Source organism: Protobothrops mucrosquamatus, unplaced genomic scaffold, assembly GCF_001527695.2.
Source record: "Protobothrops mucrosquamatus isolate PMUCROS unplaced genomic scaffold, P.Mucros_1.0 scaffold39, whole genome shotgun sequence".
Lineage (NCBI taxonomy): Eukaryota > Metazoa > Chordata > Lepidosauria > Squamata > Viperidae > Protobothrops > Protobothrops mucrosquamatus.
In genome coordinates, this window is record NW_015386421.1 from 3,018,268 (window position 1) to 3,041,368 (window position 23,101).

Sequence of the window (23,101 nt, forward strand, 5' to 3'; positions counted from 1 at the left end):
TTGTCCTTCAGTTTCACATGTGTGAACATGGTCCGTAGTGAGATGGGGCATCGCTGCGCAGGTTGGTTTAGGAACGCAGAGTGAAGATTGCTTATTAAATAACCATTTTTCCCCCCTCTTCCTTCCCGGGAAGGGAAAATGCCGTGTCGCTACGATTTGCAGCTCAGGAAGAAGCTCTTGGACTCCATTACCCATGGTGCGTGGACTTCAATTGCGCCAAGAAGAAGTAACCCCTCGCTCCGAGCCGCCTGCCTTGAGATTCCCGCATGGACCCCTGCCCCTCCCCCCCCCACGCCATTCCCACCCAGCTGCGGCTGCTCCTTCCCGGAACAGCGAAAACTCCTCCTCCCGGGCGCAGTGTGCGCTGGGCCGCAGACGGGGCCTCGCCGCCTGTGCCATGGCTCCGCTGCGCTTTGCGGCCAACCTGGCCTGGCTCTTCCAGGAGGAGCCGGCGCTAGTTCAGCGCATGGAGGCGGCTTCGCGGGCCGGATTCCGAGCAGTTGAGCTGGGCTTCCCCTACACCTGCAGCGCCCCAGAGCTGCGCGCGGCTGCAGAACGGGACGGGTTGGAGGTGGTCCTACTCAATACTCCGCCGGGTACTCGATTGGATTTTTAAATTGCTTTTCGAAGACTTCGCCTTCTCTTTGTCTGCTTCCCCCGATCTCCTCTTTCTCTTCCTCTGACTTGCCTAGTAGCAGCTGCCGAAATCCCTGTGGGCTCCTTAAAATGCGGTAGTAGACCGATGCCACCCGTGTTGATCCGGCGAAAATCGAAGGTGGTCTTCGCCTTGTAATCTCATACAACGAAAATACTTTACCGTTCCTTCTTTGTGAAGCCACCCAGCTATTAAAGGCACAGGGTTGTTAAACAAAAGGGGGAAAATCACTAGCACAATTGTTACTTGCTTCATCAACTGGGAAACATCTGCCAGTGATATTGCAGGGATCAATGCAATTTATACTCCCAAGCGTTTTGAAGGGTCTGGAATTAGTACTTTAGCTGACCATCTGCCTTCTAAAAACTCCACTTCTACCCCTCTCTTCAAAATAGTGGCAGATGAGAAGGAAAGCGGACAAATTTGCCCCGACGAGGAACAGTTTTTCCAGTAGTGGGTTGACCAAGGAATGGTCCTTGCCAGTCTGTGGAGATAAATTTGTGCTGTCCTTTTTTCCAGGGAACCAAGAGAAAGGTGATATGGGTTTAGGAGCAGTGCCTGGACGCCAGCCTGAATTCCGGGAAGCCCTGGCTTTGGCTGTAAAGTATGCCAAAGAACTGAAATGTCCAAGGTAATAATTGAGATAAACCATGAACCAACGATAGATTTGTCCATTTACCAGCTAGGTACCCTCCAGATGTACTATAATACGCTCACCACATTCTGTCAGAGAGCATGATGGCTGAGTGTGGGCTCCAGGACTTCTAAAAGGATATCTAGAAGTCTGGCCAAATTTCTGTATAGTAGTCATCACTTAACAACCGTTCATTTAGTGACTGTTCAAAGTTATGACAGCACTGAAAACAATGGTTTATGGCTGATCCTTGCACTTTGGGTGATCCCAGCACCCCAAAGTCCCATGATAGCCATTTGCAAGCTTCCAGCCAGCTTCCAGTAAGCAAATTCAATGGGGAAGCTGGCAGGAAGTTGCAAGTTGCAGTCACATGACAACCACAAATGGGGCTGCTGGAACTGCCAACATAAGGTTAGTGTGGTCATGTGATGTTTTGCTTAGTGAGCACATAGCTTAGCAATGGGGTTGCCTGTCTAAATTAAGGTTGCTAAGTGAGGACTATATAATGCAGTATCCCTACAGTTTTACCTTTTTCTTTTCCTTTGAGTCGAGTCAGTGTTGATTCCTGGCAACTGAACTAGTTTCTGTAAATTTCTTGGCAAGATTTCAGAAGTGGTTTCCCATTGCCTGCTTCTTCCTAGGGCTGAGAGTGACTGACCCAAGGTCACCCAGCTGGCTTGGTGCCCAATATGAGACTAGAACTCAAACGGTCTCCTGGTTCCTAGCCTGATGCCTTAACCACTGCAGCAAACTGTTTCTTATATCTCTACCATCGTCTGTTATAAAATATGTTGTTCCATGCAGGAAATAATCGTACATTTCCTTGTGGCTTGCTGCTCTGCTATTGAGAATGTTTACAAATCTCCTCACTGTGGCACATTAGAAGTAAGGGAATGGTACAGGTGCAACCTTGCTTCTCCCAGAACCAAGCAAAAGTATATCCTTTTAACTGGGAAGGAATCAGAGAATAATTGGATGTGTCTGTAACTGAGTCTGGCAACAGCCCTGATGAATGTTGTAAGAAACAGATTTACTTGCTTTTATCTTGCTTCTTGGGAGGGGGGGAAGGGGGGACCCTGGCGATTTCCACGTCTCATAATGGAAGGGGAAAAAGAGACCTTGGAGATCATCTAATGTGAATCCTCTACCCAAAGCAGGAATCCACCAATAAGTAAACATCCAGCCTCTGCTCATGCATTTCCAGTGAAGGAGAGTTCATTTCCTTGCTGCAATCTGTTCCATTGTTGAATCGTTCTTGGTTTAGACTTTTTTCTTTATGTCTCACCCCAGTCTCCTTTCTAGTGGTTTAAACCTTTTTTTAAAAAAAATTCTATCTTCTGGAACAACTCTGAACAATGTTACCCTGTCTTCTATCTGACAGCTCTTCAGATACTCAAGAGACAGCTATGGTGTTTCTCTGCAGTGTTCTCCAAACTAAACATCCCCAATGCTTCTATCCATTCCTCATAAATTTACAGGCATTTTATTATATTGGGTTGCTTTTCTCCGGACATGTTCCATTTTGTCAATGTCCTTATTAAATGCGGTTGCCCAGAACTGGATATAATATTCTGTTTGTAGGCTGACCAGTTAAGAATTAGTAGGAACAATTACTTTTTATTGTGAATATAGGACTGCATTTGCTTTTTTCCCCACTGCATCACACTGCTAGCTCATTTCAGTTTATAATCCATCAAGAAATTCAAATCCTTTTCACATGTACCAATTTACATGCAGCAAAAATATTCCCAACATGCTGGAATTTATCAGGATTACATTGCTACCAATCTCAATAGCACCATTTTGAGAAGGCTGCAATAGGGAAATTACCTGATTAAAGTAATTGGCTATATTTCCACAACACACTGAACTGCCATTGCATTTTAGATTAGCATGCTTTGCCAAGCTAGCACATGTCGTTTTCTAAATATCATGTAAACTCAAATAATGGGGTTGAGTGGACCACTGTTGATTCTGTAAAAGTTGCACTGAGCCAATTCCCTAAGCCAAGCATCTTTTTCAGATTGGTTGTGAAGCTTGAGAAAGATGGGCTGCTTTAATGTTTAACAGAAAAATACTGTACTCATATACGGTCCAATACAATTCTTCTGAAGGATTTTTAAAGGCACTCTTTTAAATGCATCACAGGGATGACCTCAAGTAGGCAGCTCAGTTTAGGTTGACAGTATATAGGCTTTAAGGTGGATAAATTGCAGCAGCTGCAATGATCCAGGGGAACCAAGATATCTTGAGTTTCAAAATTGATAGAAGGAAACCTGGATAACAACATATAACCATGTCAGTAGTGATTAGTGGTGCTTGGAAGCTGTTCATTTCCAGAGCAGAAGCAATTAGGCCGTCTTCTGTAGTGCCAGGAGTCAGTAACAGATTCCTTGTGCTCTGCTGAATGAGAGAATATAAACTTTCAACTCTTGCTCCTATTTATGAATGGCTGGTGATAGAGGAAGTTAAGAAAGGAGGAAAATAACCGTGAAAAAATTGACTACTACTTTGCTTTGCCTAGAGATGGATCCCCTCTCATTCTAACCGTCTTCAAAGGTTTTCTTTCAAATATGAAAGAATGTGGAGCTTAGACAAGAGGGAGGAATGGTGAATCATGAAAGATAACTTGGTCCAGTGAAAGAGGAAAGTGTGAGAAAGACGCTAAAAAATAAATGTATGTATTTATTTAAATAGCTTATATGGCCACCCATGTCACAGCAGTTACTCTGGGTAGCAGGACTAAAACACAGACCTCAACCCACAATGTACAAGGTTAAAACAATAATTGCAAGAAAGCACATCAGCAGCACTAGTGCCCACCTAACCTCCTTCCTCAAATGCCTGTGGAAAATAATCCCACCTTGATTTTGCTTGGCGTATGATGGAATAACGAGAAGCACTGATAGGCTTTCAAATTTCTGGATTCTATCCTACAGCAGTAAAGAGCATTCTGAATCCTTGCCCGTCTTGAAGGACTGACAGCAGGATTATTCTCAGTTTTTAATTAAAAACTCTTTTTATTAAATGTACTTCCTGCCATTTCCTCCTCCAGGCTTTCCTCATAGGTACCACTTGTGAGATAAGTTGGACTCACAAGATTGGCCCAAATGAGCTTTCACAGCTCAGCCTCCCCTATATCACACTGGTGGCTTTTAGGTTGTCTCTTTCGTATTAATAGAAAAGCCAGAAATATGTACTCATATGACTTATAAGTAGAAATATCGCTTGAGAAACGGGGGATATATGACATCTGTCATTGATAATGACAGATTCCGAAGTTTAGTGCTCTCCACACTATTTCTTTTTTCTTTGCAGGTTGAGAAGAAGAAAAAAGCGATGAAGCAGCTATAGCTTCATCCTTTTATATTATATTAATTGATTGGGAAAAATAAATACCAATCATTACAAAGTAGAGTGTCTGATCAGCGTTGCCACATATGACTACACAAGCGTAATCCTATATAGCATTGTTGATTAGTACCTATTCTTTATCTGTAAAGCAAGAAATGAAAATGGTGAGGGAGAAAATCAGTCTTTCCTACCCAATTGTATATGTCCTACTTGCTTGGTAAATGGCACAAAGGTACATTAATCTTCCTATAGTGAGCGTGTATGTACAGTTCATGGTACTTGTGTGCCAATCTAAGTGAAGCTAGGCGATCTTACATTAAATAAACTAACTGCATCTTGTATAGTTCTGAATTACATGATTCAAGAGGAAGTGGATTCACTTGCTCCCACAGAAAGTCTGCATGCGGTGATATATGCTAACTGTTTAATGCACTTTATGGATCATTGCCTCTTAGGGCATAATTAAACTGGGAATAAAAGAGCTTTTTTGCCATAGTCACATTGTAGCAGCAGCTGAGATATCTTGATCCAAGTACAAAAAGACACAACTTCTCCCTTATTCCTACCCTTGCTAGTTTGTACAAGAAGCAGTTGACTGAGCTTTCTTCTGCACTGATGCAGCTCTGTGCTTTTAGGATCCATCTTATGGCTGGCCGATTTCCTACAGGTGCTAAAAGGGATGCTGTGTCAACTGAGATGGAAGCCACCTTTATTGAAAACCTCAGATATGCTGCTGACATCTTGGAACAAGTATGGACTGAATGGAAATGGGGCTATTAGCAGATTGCCATGCTTCTTCCAGAAAGAGGAAGGATTCTATTTAATATTGATTTTATCTGTGAGGGGGGGAAACTATCACTCTCCAGATGTTGCTGAAGTGCAACTCCCAGTATCCGCCTGGCTGGCTACTGGGAATTGTTAAACTTTCCTGAATTCCAATTTCCAAGAATTCCATAGAATCAAAAAGAACAGCAAGAGTAAACTGCTCAGAAAAGCCATAATCCAATTACAGGTAGACCTCGCTTATTGCCTTGTGCAGCATTTAAAGTTACAATAGTGCTGGGGGAAAAAAATAAAAACCTTTGCAACCAAGGCACACATTTACAACTTTGCAGTCTCTCTCCTCCATCATGTATTTGCCATTTACAGTCAGTTAGTAGACAATGTCCCCGTGCCTCACCCGTTTTCCCCCCTTGCAGAGGGGGGGGGCAAGTGATCTATTTAGGCAATTTCTCCTTTGCCTGAACCATTTTTCCCTCTTCCCCTCACAGTAAGTTGTTTGCATAGTAAGCGAGCACATTCCTTTCAATGTGTATTCTCCACTGTGTTCCTGCTTACTCTCTTGTAATCCTTTCTTCTCCAATGAATGTAAATACAAATGTGATTTCCCTTTTGCTAATTATCTCAGCATTGAAATTAAGCATTCCAAAGGGTGAGGGAATGAGAAAAAGGAAAGTGTAAGTAAAATTTTAAGCAGTCTCAATCTTGTGATTTTCCATTTAACAGCTGTGTCACCTAGCAACCAAGTTACCACTCTCAGTTGTGGTTGCTAAATGAGAATTACCTGTAATTCCCAAGCTTCCAGGATGACAGGCACTAAGGGAAAACAGTTGTACACAGGGATATGGAACTATCCATGAGATTAGGCAGAACTGAAACACAAGGGCTTAAGCCTAAAAACAAACTTCCCACGATACGCTATTCTTAAACTTCCAAATTAGGATTTCCTTTTTGTGTCTCCCTGCAGGAAAATCTGATTGGATTATTGGAGCCTATTAATAACCAGATTAGTGATCCCAATTATTTTTTGACCACACCACAACAAGGTAAGACAACGTGTGAAACTTCCCTTTCATAGGCAGAGAACTGAATGGAGAGAATGGAAGTTCTCTTTCCTCAACAGTTCCTGATTGTACTGAGAAGGTAGGAGAGGAAATTAAAACTCTTCCCAGCTACCATCCCACTTTGCTAATTCCCAGCAACCCTTTTAAGGGCAGAAGATAGAAATGCTGTATTGAATAATGTTGGTCCTTGGTAGCAGCAGCTAATAAAACAGAACGATGATCATCAGGATGTTCGGATTGGCTACATCAACAATCTGTGGAATTACACATTTGTGCTTTAGAGTTGGCTGCAGTAGTGCTGAGATACGTAGAGAATAATCTCAGTTGATAACCTAAATCTGTATTCTTTCAGCTGCTGCCATTTTGGAGAAGGTGGGAAGCTCCAGTTTGAAGCTACAGCTGGTGAGTGCCATTAGATATGCTTTTTTAAGGGAATGTTGGCTCAGAATAGCCTGCTCACTAGTTAGTGATGCCCAGGAATTCCATAGTCACCCGGGAAGCCAGCGGAGGGCGCAGGTTGCTCTGACAACACACTCCTGCTTTTTTCCCCTCCTGCAGCCCACCCCTACCAGCCTGCAGCCTGAATTGCCCCCTCCCCCAGGTGTCCCCCCCACTCACATGCAGCCGGTGATGGCGTTTCCAAGGCCCGTCTCATATGGAGTCTATGCCAGCCCTTCAGGACCTCTTTCAACAGCCCCCGCCCAGCACCCTTGCACTTCTTACCTAGGATTCCCTCTTCTTGCTTAATGACCCACATCTCTTGGCATTATGGCATTGCTAAATGATGCATTTGGTCATCTGACATTGTACTTTATGACCATGTGACAGTCACAGCAATCCCGGTCGCAATTGCCATTGTAATGAGAGGATTACCTAGATTTAAAATAAAAAAAACTTAGGGGGGGCTCCTGGGTGCCACTTTGGACTGGCAGGGTGTATAGGTAGTCCTCGACTTATAACAGTTAATTTAGTGACCGTTCAATGGCTTAATGACCATTTTTCAGTTGTGACCTTTGTAGCATCCCCATGATCATGTGATCAAAATTCAGATGCTTAGTAATTGGTTCGTATTTATGACCATTGCTGGGTCCCAAAGTCACGTAATCCCCTTTTGCGATCTTGTGATAAGCAAAGTCAATGGGGAAGCCAGATTCACTTAGCAACCGGGTTACTAACTTAGCAACTGCAGTGATTCACTTAACAACAGTGGCAAGAAAGGTTGTAAAGTGGGGAAAAACTCACATGATAAATGTCTCACTTAACAACAGAAATTCTGGGCTCAATTGTGGTCATAAGTCGAGGACTACTTGTATTATGTAGTCTGCAAAATTAAACTGCTGGTTTCTAATGCCATGTGAGAAGAGTCTTAATAGATCAGGGCAAAGTCCACTAAAAGTACAGTGTTCTTTTTCATGCTGACTCCGGTCAGATATTTCCATTCAGTCAGTTGTTCCCTGCAGCTAGTATTTGAGACTTTCTGCCCCCCACCCCAATTCAGAGGCAATATTGTGTTTGAAAAAGGAGACAGAATATACCCTGAGCTGAAGACCTACTTTTTGCTCTGCAGGATATTTTCCATTGCCAGATCATGAATGGTAATCTGACACAGAATTTAAAAGTGTATTTCCCAATTATTGGTAAGCTACAAAGAGTGATATCCTCTGTTGCTTGTTTCAGTTTATTTTTTATTAAGGGGACAAGGCTAGAATAAGGTTGAGCAAATAAGAAATGTCTGATGTTTACTGTCTTCTTCTGTAGGACATATTCAAATTGCCCAAGTACCAGGACGACATGAACCCGATAGCCCTGGAGAATTGAATTTCCCTTACTTATTCCAGTTATTGGAATCAATGAATTATCGCGGTTATGTAGGCTGTGAATATAAACCCAAAGGCAAGTTTTACTTTATGTGAACGGGAAGTTCTTGTTATATGAAATTGATTATTGCATGATGGAAGCTTTGGCCAGCCCTGCAACCTCAAAGAACCGAGGTTAGTTGTCAAAGTATTATTTTTGCTTAATGTACGTCTTTATGGTTGCCCCTGCAGGTAACACACTGGATGGATTAAACTGGCTGTACTCATACTGGGAAGATCACTGTGTGGCAAAAGTTGGGGAAAAAATGAAATAAAGACCATTATAGATGGAATAACCAACAGCAACAATTGCTATATCCCACCAGAGGGGAAAAAAAACCCCCACTCTTTTGCTACTGCCTGAGATACCAAAAGCATCCCATTATTTTGAATTACTAGGAGGATATTTCTTAGTCAAGTAAGATGGTCAATATGTTTGTTGTTATGAGTATTAAAGCTGAAAATCATGTCACTCAGTGTTCTCTGATAAAATGACATTCCTGCTGGTGGCTTTCTTTCTCAATTACGCATCCTACTTTGATCTTTTTTCTTTAAAGATGCAAAGCATTTGTACCCCCACATCCTCAATACAATAACAAAGACTGGCCAAAGGTAAGGACTCCCAAAGATGCTGGCATCCCTTTTTCTTCCTGCTAACAATTAATGGGAAACAGGTTGGTCCACAGGAAAGTAAGTCATGCCACTCCAGATTTAGCTCAATAGTGCCGCTTGGTGGGTCTAGAAAAAGAATTCCTTGATATTTTTTTTAAAAAATTGCCTTTTCCTTACATCATGTCCTGTTTCTATTCAAAAAAACAGCTGGATCCACTATGTAACATAAAACCTGGTAAGTGTTTGACAGAACTCATGAGAATCCAGGCCAACTGTCTTACAGAATACATCAGTATATCCTATAACAACAGGGTAAGAATCTGGCAGTGCTTCCATCTATCTTGATGGAAAGTTGTTGGGCAAGAAAGCAGAAATCCACTGTGCTTCTCCTTAAAGATCAACGCAACAGCCTGTTGGACAATCTGTAACAAAGTCCTTAGTCAACCATTTAATTTATTTAATAAATAAATTCATGTAATCCATTTATTTAATTTACTGTACATTCAGTTCATATAAAACATTTCCACCATTGTGCATAACCCTTCCCTTATGCTTTAATAGTGTCGCTCTAGCCAATTGGCCAGGTCAGCGACTCCAGTAGTCTTTTGGCCTTTCATCTCAAAGAGCCTCCAGAAACATGGCACATCCTTCAGATGCCTCCTAGGGCAATTTCTCTGGATAAGGATACCCCTGCCCCTTTAAGTGGGCCAGCCATGTTACTTTCTCAATTCCTGGAACTGCTCTCTCTTCATGATTCCCCCTCTTGGCCCAGTCAGATTCAGTGTTCTGACTTCTTATTCAGCAAGCTACAGCCTCAGATCTCAGTCCTGTCAGGGCAGCCTCCATTCAAGGCTGGTTGTAGATGCCTGTGGAGCAGTCAGAAGGTTCAGCTGATTTTAGAGCAGCCCTGTCCAGAGGTTGAAGCAAGCTGTGTTGATAACAGATTCCAGATGGTGGTACGTGGACACAAGTTGTGGCAGAGGACTTTCACTGTCCTGAGGTTGAACTGGGAACAGCTCTCGAAAGACCACTGTCAGGCTCTGCAAGGCAAAACCAACAAGACATAGCTCTTGTATTGGTATACATATTTTCTGAATTGTAAGCCATCCATAGTCATCGACTGAGATGGGTGGCTATAGAAATTGGATGGACGGACAGAGCGGATGGATAAATGAATGAATAAACAAACTACTGTCAAGAGTACTTCTGGAAAAATATCCTAATATTATATATTTGTTTTTCAGTCCCTATTAAGGTTGGAGAACAGATTCAGATATGACTGCATGATTATGGTCAAGACAGGCCATAGAGAAAATCAGAACTGTCTAGAGGCAGTTCCAATCCAGAAAAAGAAACCCCAAACTCCTGGGTTAGGGTCTGCAATTCTGAGCAGAAGAAATCTCTCTGGTTAAAAACAATCAAGCTAGTGGAGTTACTCTAAAACTCTACTGCCTTCCCCTTGACCTTCAGGCTTACAGAGGATAAAGCTCTTACTGTTTTTCCTGAATGCGAATCAAGGAATACAAGCACAAAGCAGTCTGTGAATTTCTGATTCAGAACAACCTGTAGAGAAAATGCAACAGTGCTGCATTACAGTCATGACACACAAAGAGGTTCTAGTCAGTGGAAGGGTAGGGGGAACAGAGAACATGGTTAAGGCATTAGGGATTACCTAGAAAATCTAAACACCCGATTTATGTATACACACATATACGAATTGGCCTAAAACCGCATCGTGTATTGTGCTAAAAAAGCGACAAATACAAATTTTTATTTATTTATTTATTTTCACTGATTTCTATGCCGCCCTTCTCCCCACGGGACTCAGGGCGGCTCACAGCATATTAAAAAAAACAACACAAAAAACATTTCCCCTATAAAACCAATTAAAAACCAAATATATTTATGGCTGTGTCATTATTAAAATCTTTAAAAAATTATTCCCTATTTAAAATTCACCCTAGGTCAGTCCCGCTTGTTGAAAAAGCCATGTCTTGAGGGCGCGGCGGAAGGTTAGGAGATCCGGGATCGTCCGGATCTCGGGGNGAAGGCCACTGGTAACCAGTGCAGCTCGCGCAGCAGCGGCGTTACGTGGGAGCGACGTGTCGCTCCCAACACCGCCCGCGCGGCCGCATTCTGGACCAGCTGAAGCCTCCGGATGCTCCTCATAGGGAGCCCCATGTAAAGAGCATTACAGTAGTCCAGGCGGGAGGTGACGAGGGCCTGAGTGACTGTGCGCAAAGCACAGTATTTTCACTAATAGTGAAAATACTACCAGTTCATAATTCCTGAATAATCAGGAATTGTTTTTTATTGAACTTCAGCAAGCTAATTAGAAAGGTCCAGCAGGGGCACAATTCTGCTGGAAATGTCTTACCAGGTACTGGGTACCAGCATCAGCATTCTGGAAATGGCGGCAACTCTGTGGGAAACGGCTAAGTAGGACTTTGATAAGACTCTGGTACCAGGCAGCAGTCATAGTGAGGAAGCAGCTCTGCCAGGGAGAGGAAAAACGGGTGAAGTGAGGGGAGATCCTTTGCAGCATGCAGAGAATGCGAAACAGGCAGACAGAGTATGAATTCTTTCCTACCAGTTCTTTACTAGCAGTGGCCATAGTAAGCGTTATGTTTCCCCGTGTAAGGAAATAATGTGTTTGCGTGGAGGTGTCAGGATGAGTGCACAGGTATTGCTATTTCTGTATTTTGTTTGTATTTAGGATGGACTATATACATTCACTCTAGTTCAGCGGTTCTCAACCTATGGGTCGCGACCGCATTTGGGGTCGATCGACCATTTCACAGGGGTCACCAAGCAAGGCTGTCCGCCATTTTTTCCCCCTTTTCCGGCGGGTGCCTTACCTCCCTTGAGCTGGGCCAGCTGGTGGTTGGCCTGCTCCGTCTCTGCCGCTTGCCAGCTACGCCTCGGCCGGCGCAGGGGGCGGAACTACGCATGCACAGTGCTCCTGGGCAGGGAAAGTCCTCGACTTACGACCGGTTGGGTAGTCCTCGACTTACGACCGGTTTAGTCCTCGACTTACGACCGGTTGGGGGTCGCGGCATTAAAAAGATTGAGAACCACTGCTCTAGTTCATATTACCAAAAGGAAGAAGATAGGGGAACCTACCATGGCCCAAACCTCTGCCCAGTTCCTTCCCACTCTTTTCTGAAGCGTTCTCTCTGTAGCTGCAAGATGCATGTAACTCGTTTTTGAGCTTGGATCTTTTGCTAGATGCTTTCTCCCAACATAATCACATTTGGTCTTAGTTTGCTCAGTTTCTGGATGACTACAATATCATGCTAGTGGCCAGACTTCTGACTCCTTGCTTTCCAACATTTCACTGGGTTGGAAATTGGGTCTTTCTCATTATAATAATATTAGCATTTTTCCCCCTTCTTGGTTTTCTGTAAGGTGAAGCTCAATGCTGCACACATTTGTATGAACACGGAATCTGGCAGCCCAATCGGATACCATGTTTAAAGACCCTCCCCCAGTCTTAGATTAGCTTTGGCAGGTAGATTACTGCAAAGTGAGATCTCAAAACCATGCAATTAGAAAGGAATACTCTCAGAATCTGAACTAAAGTTTAAAAATGTATATAGAAGAAATATACTGGCTAAAAGCCATCCCGCGGTAAAAGTCTTATCCTGTTGGTTCAATCTACTTGTTGGACCTGGCCGCCCAAAACTGTATCACTCCAATCTTATCTTTTGACTAACACAGACCTTCTTAGTAAACCTATCCACCCCAAATCCTTATGGCCCCAGGCAAACACAAGGTGCTCTCTCTTTCAGTTTCTGTAATGGAGACAGGCCGTCAACATCTCTTAACTTTCATACCCTTTCTTGCTCATAGCCTGCTTCTGCCTACTGCTCTTATTCTGGGGCCCAACCCAAATAAATAACACCGTTAAATTGACCCTGGGTGCCCTTGATTTAGTTCAGCCACTTACCAACTGCGGATCAATGTCAGCAATGGATTTCTTATGCACAGCATCCAACAGCTCCTCCAGCTCACTTAGCGAGAGCTTGCCCAGCTTAAGCTTGTCAGAAGCCAGAGGCTCCAGCAAGAAGAGCCTCTTCCAGAGGTTATCCCGGCGACAGTGGCCCTTGGCACATTGTACCATGGTGCTGAGCTGTTTCTGGGCAGCAGCGACCTCAGAGGCAAGTAGTGGAAACAGGGGGGAAGTGTAGAAGAGTCCTGGGCCCACCTTGACCTGGGGGCCACCTGCATAGAACTCGCCATGATCGTCTACCTCCTCCCAAGGATCTGGAACTTCCTTTTGCTGCCGGCCACCCTCTGCTGTCTCCCATGCCGAGCGCCCCAGGACAGGTTCTAGTGTCTCTCGCTGTAGGCGTGGCAGCTTTTTGAAGCGCCGCATGTCTGCTGTTAGTCGAGGGAAGAGCTCCCGTTGGCTTGTCATGATTACGTAATATTGCAACCTGGAAACAGGTAAACAATTGTCATACCTTTCGCAGATGGCCCTGTTTACCAACAGCTTTAGTATATCACCTAGCAACATTTGAAAAAAGGCATCGTCCCTGCTCTCTGAGTTGTCCATAACTTGTCTAACCCAATAATCTTATGCCGACCCAACCCAACCCAACAAGGTAGGCTAGACTAAGAAACCAATGCTACATATATCAGGACTACTTCTATTGCAGTTAGCGATAGCATTAGTATCTTGCAAGTCTGAATGTACTTTTCCCCTCCCTCATTTTACCTTGGTGTGAACTACGGAGAGACTTGTGTGAGGCATTTTTTAGTTTCTTGGCTTAGATGAAACCCCTGCTTTCCTGACCATTGCTTAAGTAGCAGTTCTTTCTCCTGTCCTTCATGGCCATTTCCTGCGCCTTCTACATCTTATGGCCTTCCCCTGGATAGTCCTGGCCATCCATCCACTAATGTACCACAACTAAACTATGTCTCTGCTTACTTTTTGTCTAACATGGTAAGCACCCCCAGTCTTCTAAATTGGAAGCCTGAAATGTTGTCCAACTTGTTAGTCTTCCCTGCCTGCCTTCACTCTTACCGTAGCATGTGTCGGTCTGCCTCACTCTGGTCTTCAAAGGGCACAGCACTATGGCACACAAGCAGGGACACATCAAAATCATCATGATGACGCAACCCCTCTGAATCTTTGTAGGAACCAGCGCTGTGAGTAGAGAGAAGTGTGGGAATTTTTTCAGTAGAGGAAAGGAAACAGCTACAGTTTTTTCCATCACAATGTTTACTATTAATGGACAGGCTACTATTGCAATAGACGGCTCAACTGAACTAAAAGCAGAAAGACAAGGAACTAATCCTCAATCTGACTGTTGGTATGCTTTTAGCTCAATTCTAATTTTTCCTATAGATATAGGGAATATTTAATGTTTATAACATTATTTGTGTATTATTCAGCTTGAATTAAGTAGGACCAGTTCACCAAGTATGGAGTCACAGAGGAAAAGACTAATTGGAAAATCTTAAGTGAATCTAATGCAAAGGATAAATGAGGAGTGTTGGCCTCTGTTCTATTGTTACACCTTGAAACCATCCAACTAGCAGGATAAACTTTGTGTTCTTGTGTAGTTGTATCTGTTATTGTGCATACATTAAACTTGGTTATAACATCCTTGGGTGCCAGAAGAGATGTGAGCATACTAATATGCTTTGTAAAAGATGACTGGCTTCCTTTCTTGACTCCATCCTGAATAATCAAAATTCTTAAACACATATCATCATCATTAATACAAACATTAGCATTTCAAAAGGGTGCAAATCTTTGCTAGACTTGTTCAGAAGCAGGATGATCTGAACTACTGCAAAGCAAATTCAGGGAATCATTTGTTAAGGATTAGGCAACAAAGGAATACAACTCTAAAAACTGAGCGCTTCAGTTACACAGGTGCTTGACTCACCTATTAGAAATCAAAGTGACTGAAAACTTGGAAAAGACTGCCTGGTACTTTGAAGAAAGAGCCTAAAATGCAGGCAGCAAGAACTGGGCCTTACCCTGTGCCACAACTGCAGGGGGAGGCAGAAGGCCTCTGTTATAAAGAAAATGGACGAGAGAGGTTTTAAACATAATAAAGCATTCTGTGGGTATTAGCTTCCAGTAGAAGCAATAAAAAGTCAACTAAAAGACAGAAGTAGGAAGAATGTGAGAGTGGAAAACAAGAATAGAATAGAATAGAATAGAATAGAATAGAATAGAATAGAATAGAATAGAATAGAATAGAATAGAAGCTGGAAGGGACCCTGGAGGTCTTCTAGTCTAGCCCCCTGCTCAAGCAGGAGAACCTATACCGTCTCAGACAGGTGAATGTCTAGTCTCTTCTTAATACTGTAGCTGCAAGCAATCTAAAAATCATGCTGTTCTCATGGAATTTTCAAAAGGATCAGAGATTATTAGTTTAGGAAAGGAAACAAATGTTTTTCTCTCTTCAGATATTTGCAATAGTAAAGAGAACGACAGGTTAAATTTTTATTATTTCAGACTCACGGAGGACATATCAATTGTAAAATGTAAGGACCAGGATTAAAGCGACCTAAATTACCATCATTTTTTTTTTACAAAAATAAGGGTTCTGTTGCTGAAATTGTGAAGGGTGAAATAAATAAGATAAGGTGTGTAGCTTGTAGCATATAATCTCTCAAAAAACGTGAGCATGCCCCTCCCATACCTCCAGAAGTTGTTTTGAAGTGTCATAAAGTTGCCATTACTTGCCAATAGAGTTTCTAACAGTAACTAATATTAAGTTTTCATTTAAACATAAATGAAATCCAATTCCATTTTTGTTTTGGCCCCACCTACTACTTTTGTAAATGTGATTCTAGCATACCACTTAGAAATCAAGTGTGTCTTTTTTGTCCTACAAAAAATTGTGTATTCCTGAATATATTTACACACATACAGAGCCAGTTTTACTTTGTTTTTAAATAAATAACCCTTTAAAATTATGATACATTCATATTGTCTCAAACATGTATCTTGTACCTAGTCAATTAGTTCCAAGAAAACCGAAGAATCTACAGTTACAGGCATGGCTTGCATTATTTTAGTCGTACTAGGTGACTAATAAATGTAAAGATAAATTGCCTTTTACATGACTGCACTGGAAAATTCACTGACCAAACATTGCATGTGGAATTCTGGAAGCAAATAAGTGATAGCAACTTTTACCAAATCCTTAGAAGTGAATTAGACTCACATACCTGTTCCAAATGGAGACCAGAGCATATTCATTTTGCTCAGAGCCAGGAGTCCCTTTCTTGCTCTCATTGCTAGTTCCTGGCCGGGCCATGCGCAGGGGTTTCATATGGTAGGTGCTGGTATGATCAGTTATATAATTATACAGCTGATGGGCTGTGATAGTATTGGTAGGCAAAGCTAGTGTACCTGTTGGAGAAGAGACAAGATACGGTGGATTGTTTATCGGCATGAAACAAAACTAAAATATTCCTCTCCATCAGGGCGGGAAGGAATACATGAGAATGAAAGGCTTCTTTAATCTAAATAATTCTAGCCTTCGCAGTGAAGCTGTTTTGCTTTATACTTTTTGTTATGTCTGATAAGTCTGATAGAGCTGTGGTGGCACAGTGGTTAGAAAGCAGTATTACAGGCTAATTCTGCCAACTGCCGGCAGTTCGGTTCAAGGTTGACTCAGCCTTCCATCCTTCTGAGGTCAGTAAAATGAGGACCCAGATTGTTGGAGACAATATGCTGACTCTGTAAACTGCTTAGAGAGGGTTGTAAAGCACTGTGAAGCAGTTTATGAGTCTACGTGCTATTGCTATATCATCCTCATCATTTACTCACTTGCTTTTTCTCTGTTCTTTAATTAGCTATGACAACAACCCAGTTGTTCCTATTGCTTGTTTTTTTAGCTATCTTTTGTAGGGCTTTGTAAGAAAGTACCTCCCACATTTCTTGTACCACCTGAATTTTATATAAACTCTATGTTTTATTTAAAAAATAATTCAATATTTTATTTAAAAAAAATAATTTGATGGAAAACTAGCATGCTGCAAAGAAATTATCATTCTCCAACATAATTCTGAAGTGTAAACCCATTAGATTGACTTATAAAATAGTTGGACCGCAACATAGTTTTGTTTAGAAGTGTTCTACTTGCCAAGAAAAAGCAAAATTAACTTAGGAGTTGTTGGAAATATCCTGGAAGATTAAAATGATAAAGGAGAAAGCAACCTCAATTTATTTGCTTTTTGGTTAAAAAAGTATTTTGTGACTGACCAAGTATTGGTCTTTTAATACAAATGAGATGATACTACAAGGACAATTATAAATGTTTTGTTTTGGTATAGTCCTGTTTATCCAGCTACATGATTTATTTATTTATGTAGAATTACTGTAGTAGCTACTTAGAAATGAGACTCAAAATAAAACTTGAATTGTTCCTTATCCATTTGTAAGCTTTCCTTAGACATTTTGCTAAAGTCAGTGCATCACAAAACATAAATGGCAATAAAAATACTGATAGTGCCCTTGTGATATTCCACCCACTTTCCTTGCACTGTAGACCTGCATAGTGACATAGAACTATTCAAATGGGCCTGTTCCTTCTGAAGGATCTCCCCAAATTCTCTGCTGAAATCCTCACCCTGAAAAATGTGATTGCGTCCAAACTTGGGGATGTCAGGATGCTGAGTGATGAAGTCTTCCAGGAAGCTTGTGAGGTGATAACCTTGCCGTAATGCCATGTGAGATCCAAGTAGATACTGGTGCACAATACGCAGGTGAAAATCATAACTGAACGAATGCACGTGCATGAGGTCACGTACTTTGTCACACTCCTCTGTGAAGAGCATGGAAAGCTGAGGAGAGAGCAATTGGGAGTGAGAGCCTAGCAAAAATAGCATATCAGCATATGGTTTGGGTGCAATGGATCCAAACAGTACTGAGAAAGGGATAAAGATGGAAGATATCTGACTGCATACTTATTTCATTACCAAGTTAAGCAACATATAATCATTGCAGAAATGTGTTTTGAACAGAAAGTTGTTTGGTCAATAGTCCTAGTATACTGACATCTGGGGCTGAAAAGCTAAGTAAGCTTGTGTGCTTTTGCTCATCTACCAATAGAAACTTCTGTGATTCAAACTATACAATCTTTATCCAGCCAGTAATCTACCCTGGCTCATAAATTGCCCATTTTGCAAAAGCAGCATAGACAAATTAGGCTGGGAAAAATATCTCAAACAATAATCGTAAAGGATACATGCTGGAGGAAATGTTGAATTGTACAGAGTAAGTCTATTCTAATTTTTGCTTCAGGAAAATTAGGCAAGATTTTTTACTTACTAGACCTGGAAAAATTCTGGTACAGGTCATATTCCATATCATGAGAATGCATCAAGAAAGTATGAAAACTGAAAGACCTCTTTCTGATATATACGCTGCTCCATAAGAAAGAAGGACTGACTTTTAAGCTAATACTAACTAACTAACCAAAAGGAACATTTTAACTGGTCACAGCAGTGGTTGAAGTCACTGAAGATTTAAACTGTCAAATATAATAAACAAGTAAATGTATGAGGATCTAGTCTTTTCTCAAATGAGCATCTAGCAAAATTTATATTAGGGTGAGAGAAAAAGCATGTTGGGAGTTGCTGGCTTGGTTTAATTCAGTAGGAAAATATTAAGAGTAGTAGATGGTTCTGTTAGGAAAACAGAAATGATCTGAGGGATCTGCCTTTTCTCAGAATGAAAGAATTGTGAATAGAGAAGGTTGTGAACAGATTCAACTAATAAGTGCAGCTTCCCCAAATGCAAATGGGCATTTATTTGCATTTCACAAAATGCAAGTGGTCACATATTTTAAAATCACAGTTCACTACTTAAAACTTTTATAGTGCAGTTTCTTTTTTAAAGAGGACCGAGCTTTGAATTTTTGACTGGAAGGATAATTTTGAAATTAGACAGGTAGAAGACAGCAGCTCCTAAATGCTCAGAAAATGGGTGCCTTTAAGTAACTTTTCACATATTTCTGTTCATTTTTGTGGTTCCCAATCCCAACTCCTACAATTAATCTTAATGTCCCATGAGTGCCATTCCTCCTCTTCTTCCTCCTCTATTCCAAATTTACTACTGAAACTAAGAAAAAATATTGCAACATGGATCTGATAAAAATATTTACTAGATTATTTAGTTTTCTATTTATTTGGTTTCTTCAATATCCCAGAAATTGGTTGTATTTAGTTTCAAATTAAAAAACGTCAGTTTTTGATTGGCAATTAATGAGCAGATTCAAAGATGGAAATCTTTACCTGGGAATGCCAAAGTCCCTCTACATATTATTGGGCCAATTCCTTAATCATTGGCTATGGTGGTTGAGACTTACGAAATTGGAATCCAACAAGAACTGGAGAATCCAAGGTCCATCCATCAACACAAAGAACTTGCAAAAATATATTTCACATTTTGATACCCCATGCAGTGGGCACACAATATAAAGGTTAATTATTTTCTGGATCTGAAGGAAGAAATGTCACTCAGTGGGATCAATATTCTGTGCTCACACTATTCTGGCAGACCAACTTTCCCAGTGTAGTAAGAGACCCTATACAACCAGGTGCAGACATGACCAAAGAAAGAACCAACCCGAAGGAAGAATCTCATCCTGTAAAACTCAATCCACAACTGCACCTAATAAGATAATAAGAGGTGGTCTGTAATTCTGCACTCCACAGGTCGCTGGTGCAGAATTTTTTCAGCAAGAGCCACAGCATAATATAGGAGCCAAGATGCAACTGAGATGCACTCCATTCTGGAAATCAAAGCTCAGGACTACTGAACAGATTGTCAGCATAACATAATAGGAGGGGAAAAAACCTACATTTATAAAAATTAGACAAAGTCTGCAGCGTCAAATCAAGTTTTTTGCCTGCTTAATGGTGGAGAGGTGAGGCCTTCCAATACCATAGAACATCAGGCCTGACAGAATGTAGAGAACAGGAATTAAAAATAGTGACATATGGGATGATGCTCCCTCAAGCTCTGCTATGTTTTTTCATTGTGGAGGGGGGGGAGTATTCCTGGGAGGGAGAGCAAAGAGCACCAGGAGTATATAATCCCAGCTGGGTTAAAGTCTGCAAATCATCCCAGTTACCCAGCTAAAGCAGCTACTAATATGCAAGAGCAATATAGGAAACTGCTGGAGGTGGATGTGCATTTTAGTGATAATGGCAAAGGCATAATTTCATAACTGTGAGAGAGAAGGCAACCATTTTTGCATTTTATCATAAAGCAATGTGGATGGATAACCTAAGAGGATTAATGATATAGTGCTGGATGACAGACCTCCAGGTTTGATAGTGCTTTACATGGAGCAGAGGATCACAATTAAGCAACTACAAAACTGCAAAATAACTATCATGTTGTTTATGATGTGGCTATATTGAAGCCTTCCAGATATCTATCTGCTGATGTTGCCATACAGGAAATCTAAAGCTGAAAAGAGAATTACACTAGGAACATGGAAGATAAGAAGCATGAACAATGAAAAATAAAATGAATGGATTAACATTAACATCTTAGACACCAGTGAGTAGAAATTGATTGGAATTTGACTCTTCCAGTCAAACAATCATACTATTTGCTACTCAACACACAAAAACAAGGAAAGAGTAGCACTGATTTTATTGTCAGAAAGGTTATAGCAACAAGAGTTGATGGATACAATGCAGACAATGATCAAATAATATCAGTGAGACTTGCAGACAACTTGCAGAGAACTCTTTTATATGACAATTATCCAAATTTATGCCCTAATCATTGATACAGAAAAAAAAGGTTTTATGATCAAGTTCAATAAAAATCAACAAAACATGAAAGCAAGATGTGCCTCTTGTGGTTGCAAGAAGTAAGGAAGAAAATGTATTTGGACTGTGTGGCCTAGGGAACCGAAATGAAGCAGGAAAATGACTTATTCATTGGTAAACAAAACAATGCAGATGGTTTGTGCAGAAATTGATTCACTATATTATTACACAAAAAGGTGGAAGAGCTCAGAAACAACAGCCAAGGTATGGCTAAGGGTTGACTGTAGAACAAATCACAAAGGGCTCATGTATAAGTTTAAGTGGAAGACGTAACCCACCAGTTTCCACAATATGATCTTGAGCATCTGCCCACCATTTTCAATGAGAACACTGGGAATTGCTTTGAAGCCCTTTGAACTTCATGGGCAGGCAAGCAGAGGAACTGTGGAATGAAAGCAAGTAACTTGTTAAGAACGAATGTGAAAAGAGATTGCCAAAAACCAAGAAACAGAAGAAAGCAAACTGGATGTCAGAACAAATGGTGACATTGCCAAGAGAAGACAAACTGAAGCCGGAACTTCCAGTTTGGTATTGCGGCATGACAGATGCAGGAAGACAGGGCTCCCTCCTCCACGTTCAATTTTATCCCACTGGGGACCCTAAAAAGGGTCGAAAGTCACCCTGGAGAGGCGATGAAGAAGGAGGGGACTCTCGTCGATCGCAGAGGGACAGCGGCCCTTCCACTGGATCCGAGGAAGCCCTCCAAACCGGCAGGGGAAAGACTGGCTACATTTGTGTGGCCAACCAGAAGCTGCTGACAACTGAAGATAAACACTAACTAGCAATTTTTGAGCAACGTGGATGGAAATGGGTGAGACTTTATCCTCTTTTTATGACCTTAATACTACTTTCCTGGAAAAAAGAATGCCCAAAGCAAAAGGAAGAGGGAGGGAAAGTTTTTGCCCCGCTCCCTCAGGAAAAGAAAAGCGGTGAATTAATTGCTTTGGGGGAAAATAGAGAAAACTACAAGATCAATTTGGAATTAATACAGATATATAGCTTTGAGATTTGGGGACTAAAAGTACCTTTGAGACTTTTTTTTAGAAAAGATATTTGAAACTCTGTAAAATAGGCATGGATTTGGAAAGATGGAAGATGGTGTCAACGACATCTAGTGGCAAATCATAGCACTACAATTTATTGTGCTTAAAGGAAACTTGGCTTGAAGCCCAGAGTTAGATAAGATTCTTTGTTGTTCCTGGAAACTTTCACTTTTGCAGACTGCAGTTGGGAAAAGGGGGGAAAAAACTCTTGGGCTGCTTATCTGTGTTGGGGACCCTATTGGACTATAAAGACTATATACAAAAACAAAATGGGTGTTCCATACTTAGCCGCAAATGGTAAAAAACCATCTTTAACGCTTGTCTCCGAAGTCCCCAGCTTGATATACCAGCAAGAAAATATTAATGAATCTCAGAAAGGAATTCTTTCTATGTTTAAATCAATTCAAAAGACAACTGTTTTATTTCATGTTGAGACTAAAAATAACGCAAATGAGATAAAAGAACAATTTTCTAACCACCATAGTCAATGATTAAGGAATTGGCCCAAACTTACAAATCCAGACAATGACTACAAAGAAGGAAGTAGTAACCCAGAAAACAGAAGGAAAATTAGAACAAATGGCTCCAAAGATGGAGGACCTAAAGGAAGGAATTAACAGACATATACAGACAAATGAAAAATTAGAAGATGCAGTGATAACACTGGAAATGGAAAAGATATCTTACTTGTAAGATCATTTGAAGATAAGGAAGAAGAGCTGATCGAACGGATGATAAAGCTGTTAGGAGAAATGTTGAATACTGACAAACAAGAAATGAAAAGAAAAACTGAAGAAGGACAGAGGCTGGTTAATGAACATAAATGGATTGAGCGTTCTTCCAAAAATACTTCAATCAAATTCTCTTCCTCATTCAAAACAATATATACAAAAACAGAGGAAGAATTATTTGATGATTCAAATGCACTGACTTGGAAAGTTATTTGGCAAAGGAAGAAAGCTAAAGTAAGACTGAAGAAAATAGAGGTTTTGACCTATTAGATGGGATATTATACTATTAAACAGATGTTTGAATATGGTTAAGAAAATAGATAACTGTTAGAAATAAAAGTATTATTATAGGGACTTCCGGCTGTGACGTCATCGTGGAGCGGGTGAAGGAATAGATCTCTGTTCCTAAATCCCGGGAAATCTTCGCTAAGAGCCCAGAAAGGGCTTTGCCGATCCCGGAGAGATTGGTAAACCAAAGAGGAAGCTTCAGAGAAGCCGGGTGGAACGCAAACACCCGAGCAAACCGGAGCTGCACTCTTAAAATTGGCG

General features: G+C 41.2%; 2 protein-coding genes across 2 annotated transcripts in view; one reads left to right on the top strand and one right to left on the bottom strand.

Annotated features, from left to right (window-relative positions):
- The first annotated feature begins 356 nt into the window (after nucleotides 1-356).
- Nucleotides 357-8,836, top strand: HYI (hydroxypyruvate isomerase (putative)). Its single transcript, XM_015811364.1, has 8 exons — nucleotides 357-596; nucleotides 1,175-1,286; nucleotides 5,279-5,393; nucleotides 6,391-6,469; nucleotides 6,840-6,889; nucleotides 8,055-8,124; nucleotides 8,246-8,380; nucleotides 8,536-8,836. The coding sequence occupies exons 1-8, from the start codon at nucleotides 398-400 to the stop codon at nucleotides 8,616-8,618; spliced, it is 843 nt and encodes a 280-aa protein (XP_015666850.1). The 5' UTR covers nucleotides 357-397; the 3' UTR covers nucleotides 8,619-8,836.
- Nucleotides 8,837-9,424: 588 nt separating this feature from the next.
- SZT2 (SZT2 subunit of KICSTOR complex) overlaps nucleotides 9,425-23,101 on the bottom strand; it is an 84,889-nt gene continuing 71,212 nt past the window's right edge. Inside the window, exons 66-72 of the mRNA XM_029283210.1 lie at nucleotides 17,559-17,772; nucleotides 16,153-16,336; nucleotides 13,985-14,107; nucleotides 12,905-13,394; nucleotides 11,333-11,449; nucleotides 10,450-10,518; nucleotides 9,425-9,995 (exon numbers count right to left, since the gene is read on the bottom strand). Of these exons, the coding sequence (XP_029139043.1) occupies nucleotides 9,852-9,995; nucleotides 10,450-10,518; nucleotides 11,333-11,449; nucleotides 12,905-13,394; nucleotides 13,985-14,107; nucleotides 16,153-16,336; nucleotides 17,559-17,772 (1,341 nt within the window). The 3' untranslated portion in view covers nucleotides 9,425-9,851. The remainder of the gene's footprint in view (nucleotides 9,996-10,449; nucleotides 10,519-11,332; nucleotides 11,450-12,904; nucleotides 13,395-13,984; nucleotides 14,108-16,152; nucleotides 16,337-17,558; nucleotides 17,773-23,101) is intronic.

What these genes read in the sequence shown, in the direction of transcription:
- HYI (XM_015811364.1), top strand. Translation starts at nt 398, where the DNA reads ATGGCTCCGCTGCGCTTTGCGGCCAACCTGGCCTGGCTCTTCCAGGAG. An exon ending in AAAGAACTGAAATGTCCAAG is followed by an intron (nt 1,287 to 5,278) that starts GTAATAATTGAG and finishes CTGTGCTTTTAG; the next exon opens with GATCCATCTTATGGCTGGCC. An exon ending in CCAGTTTGAAGCTACAGCTG is followed by an intron (nt 6,890 to 8,054) that starts GTGAGTGCCATT and finishes TTTGCTCTGCAG; the next exon opens with GATATTTTCCATTGCCAGAT.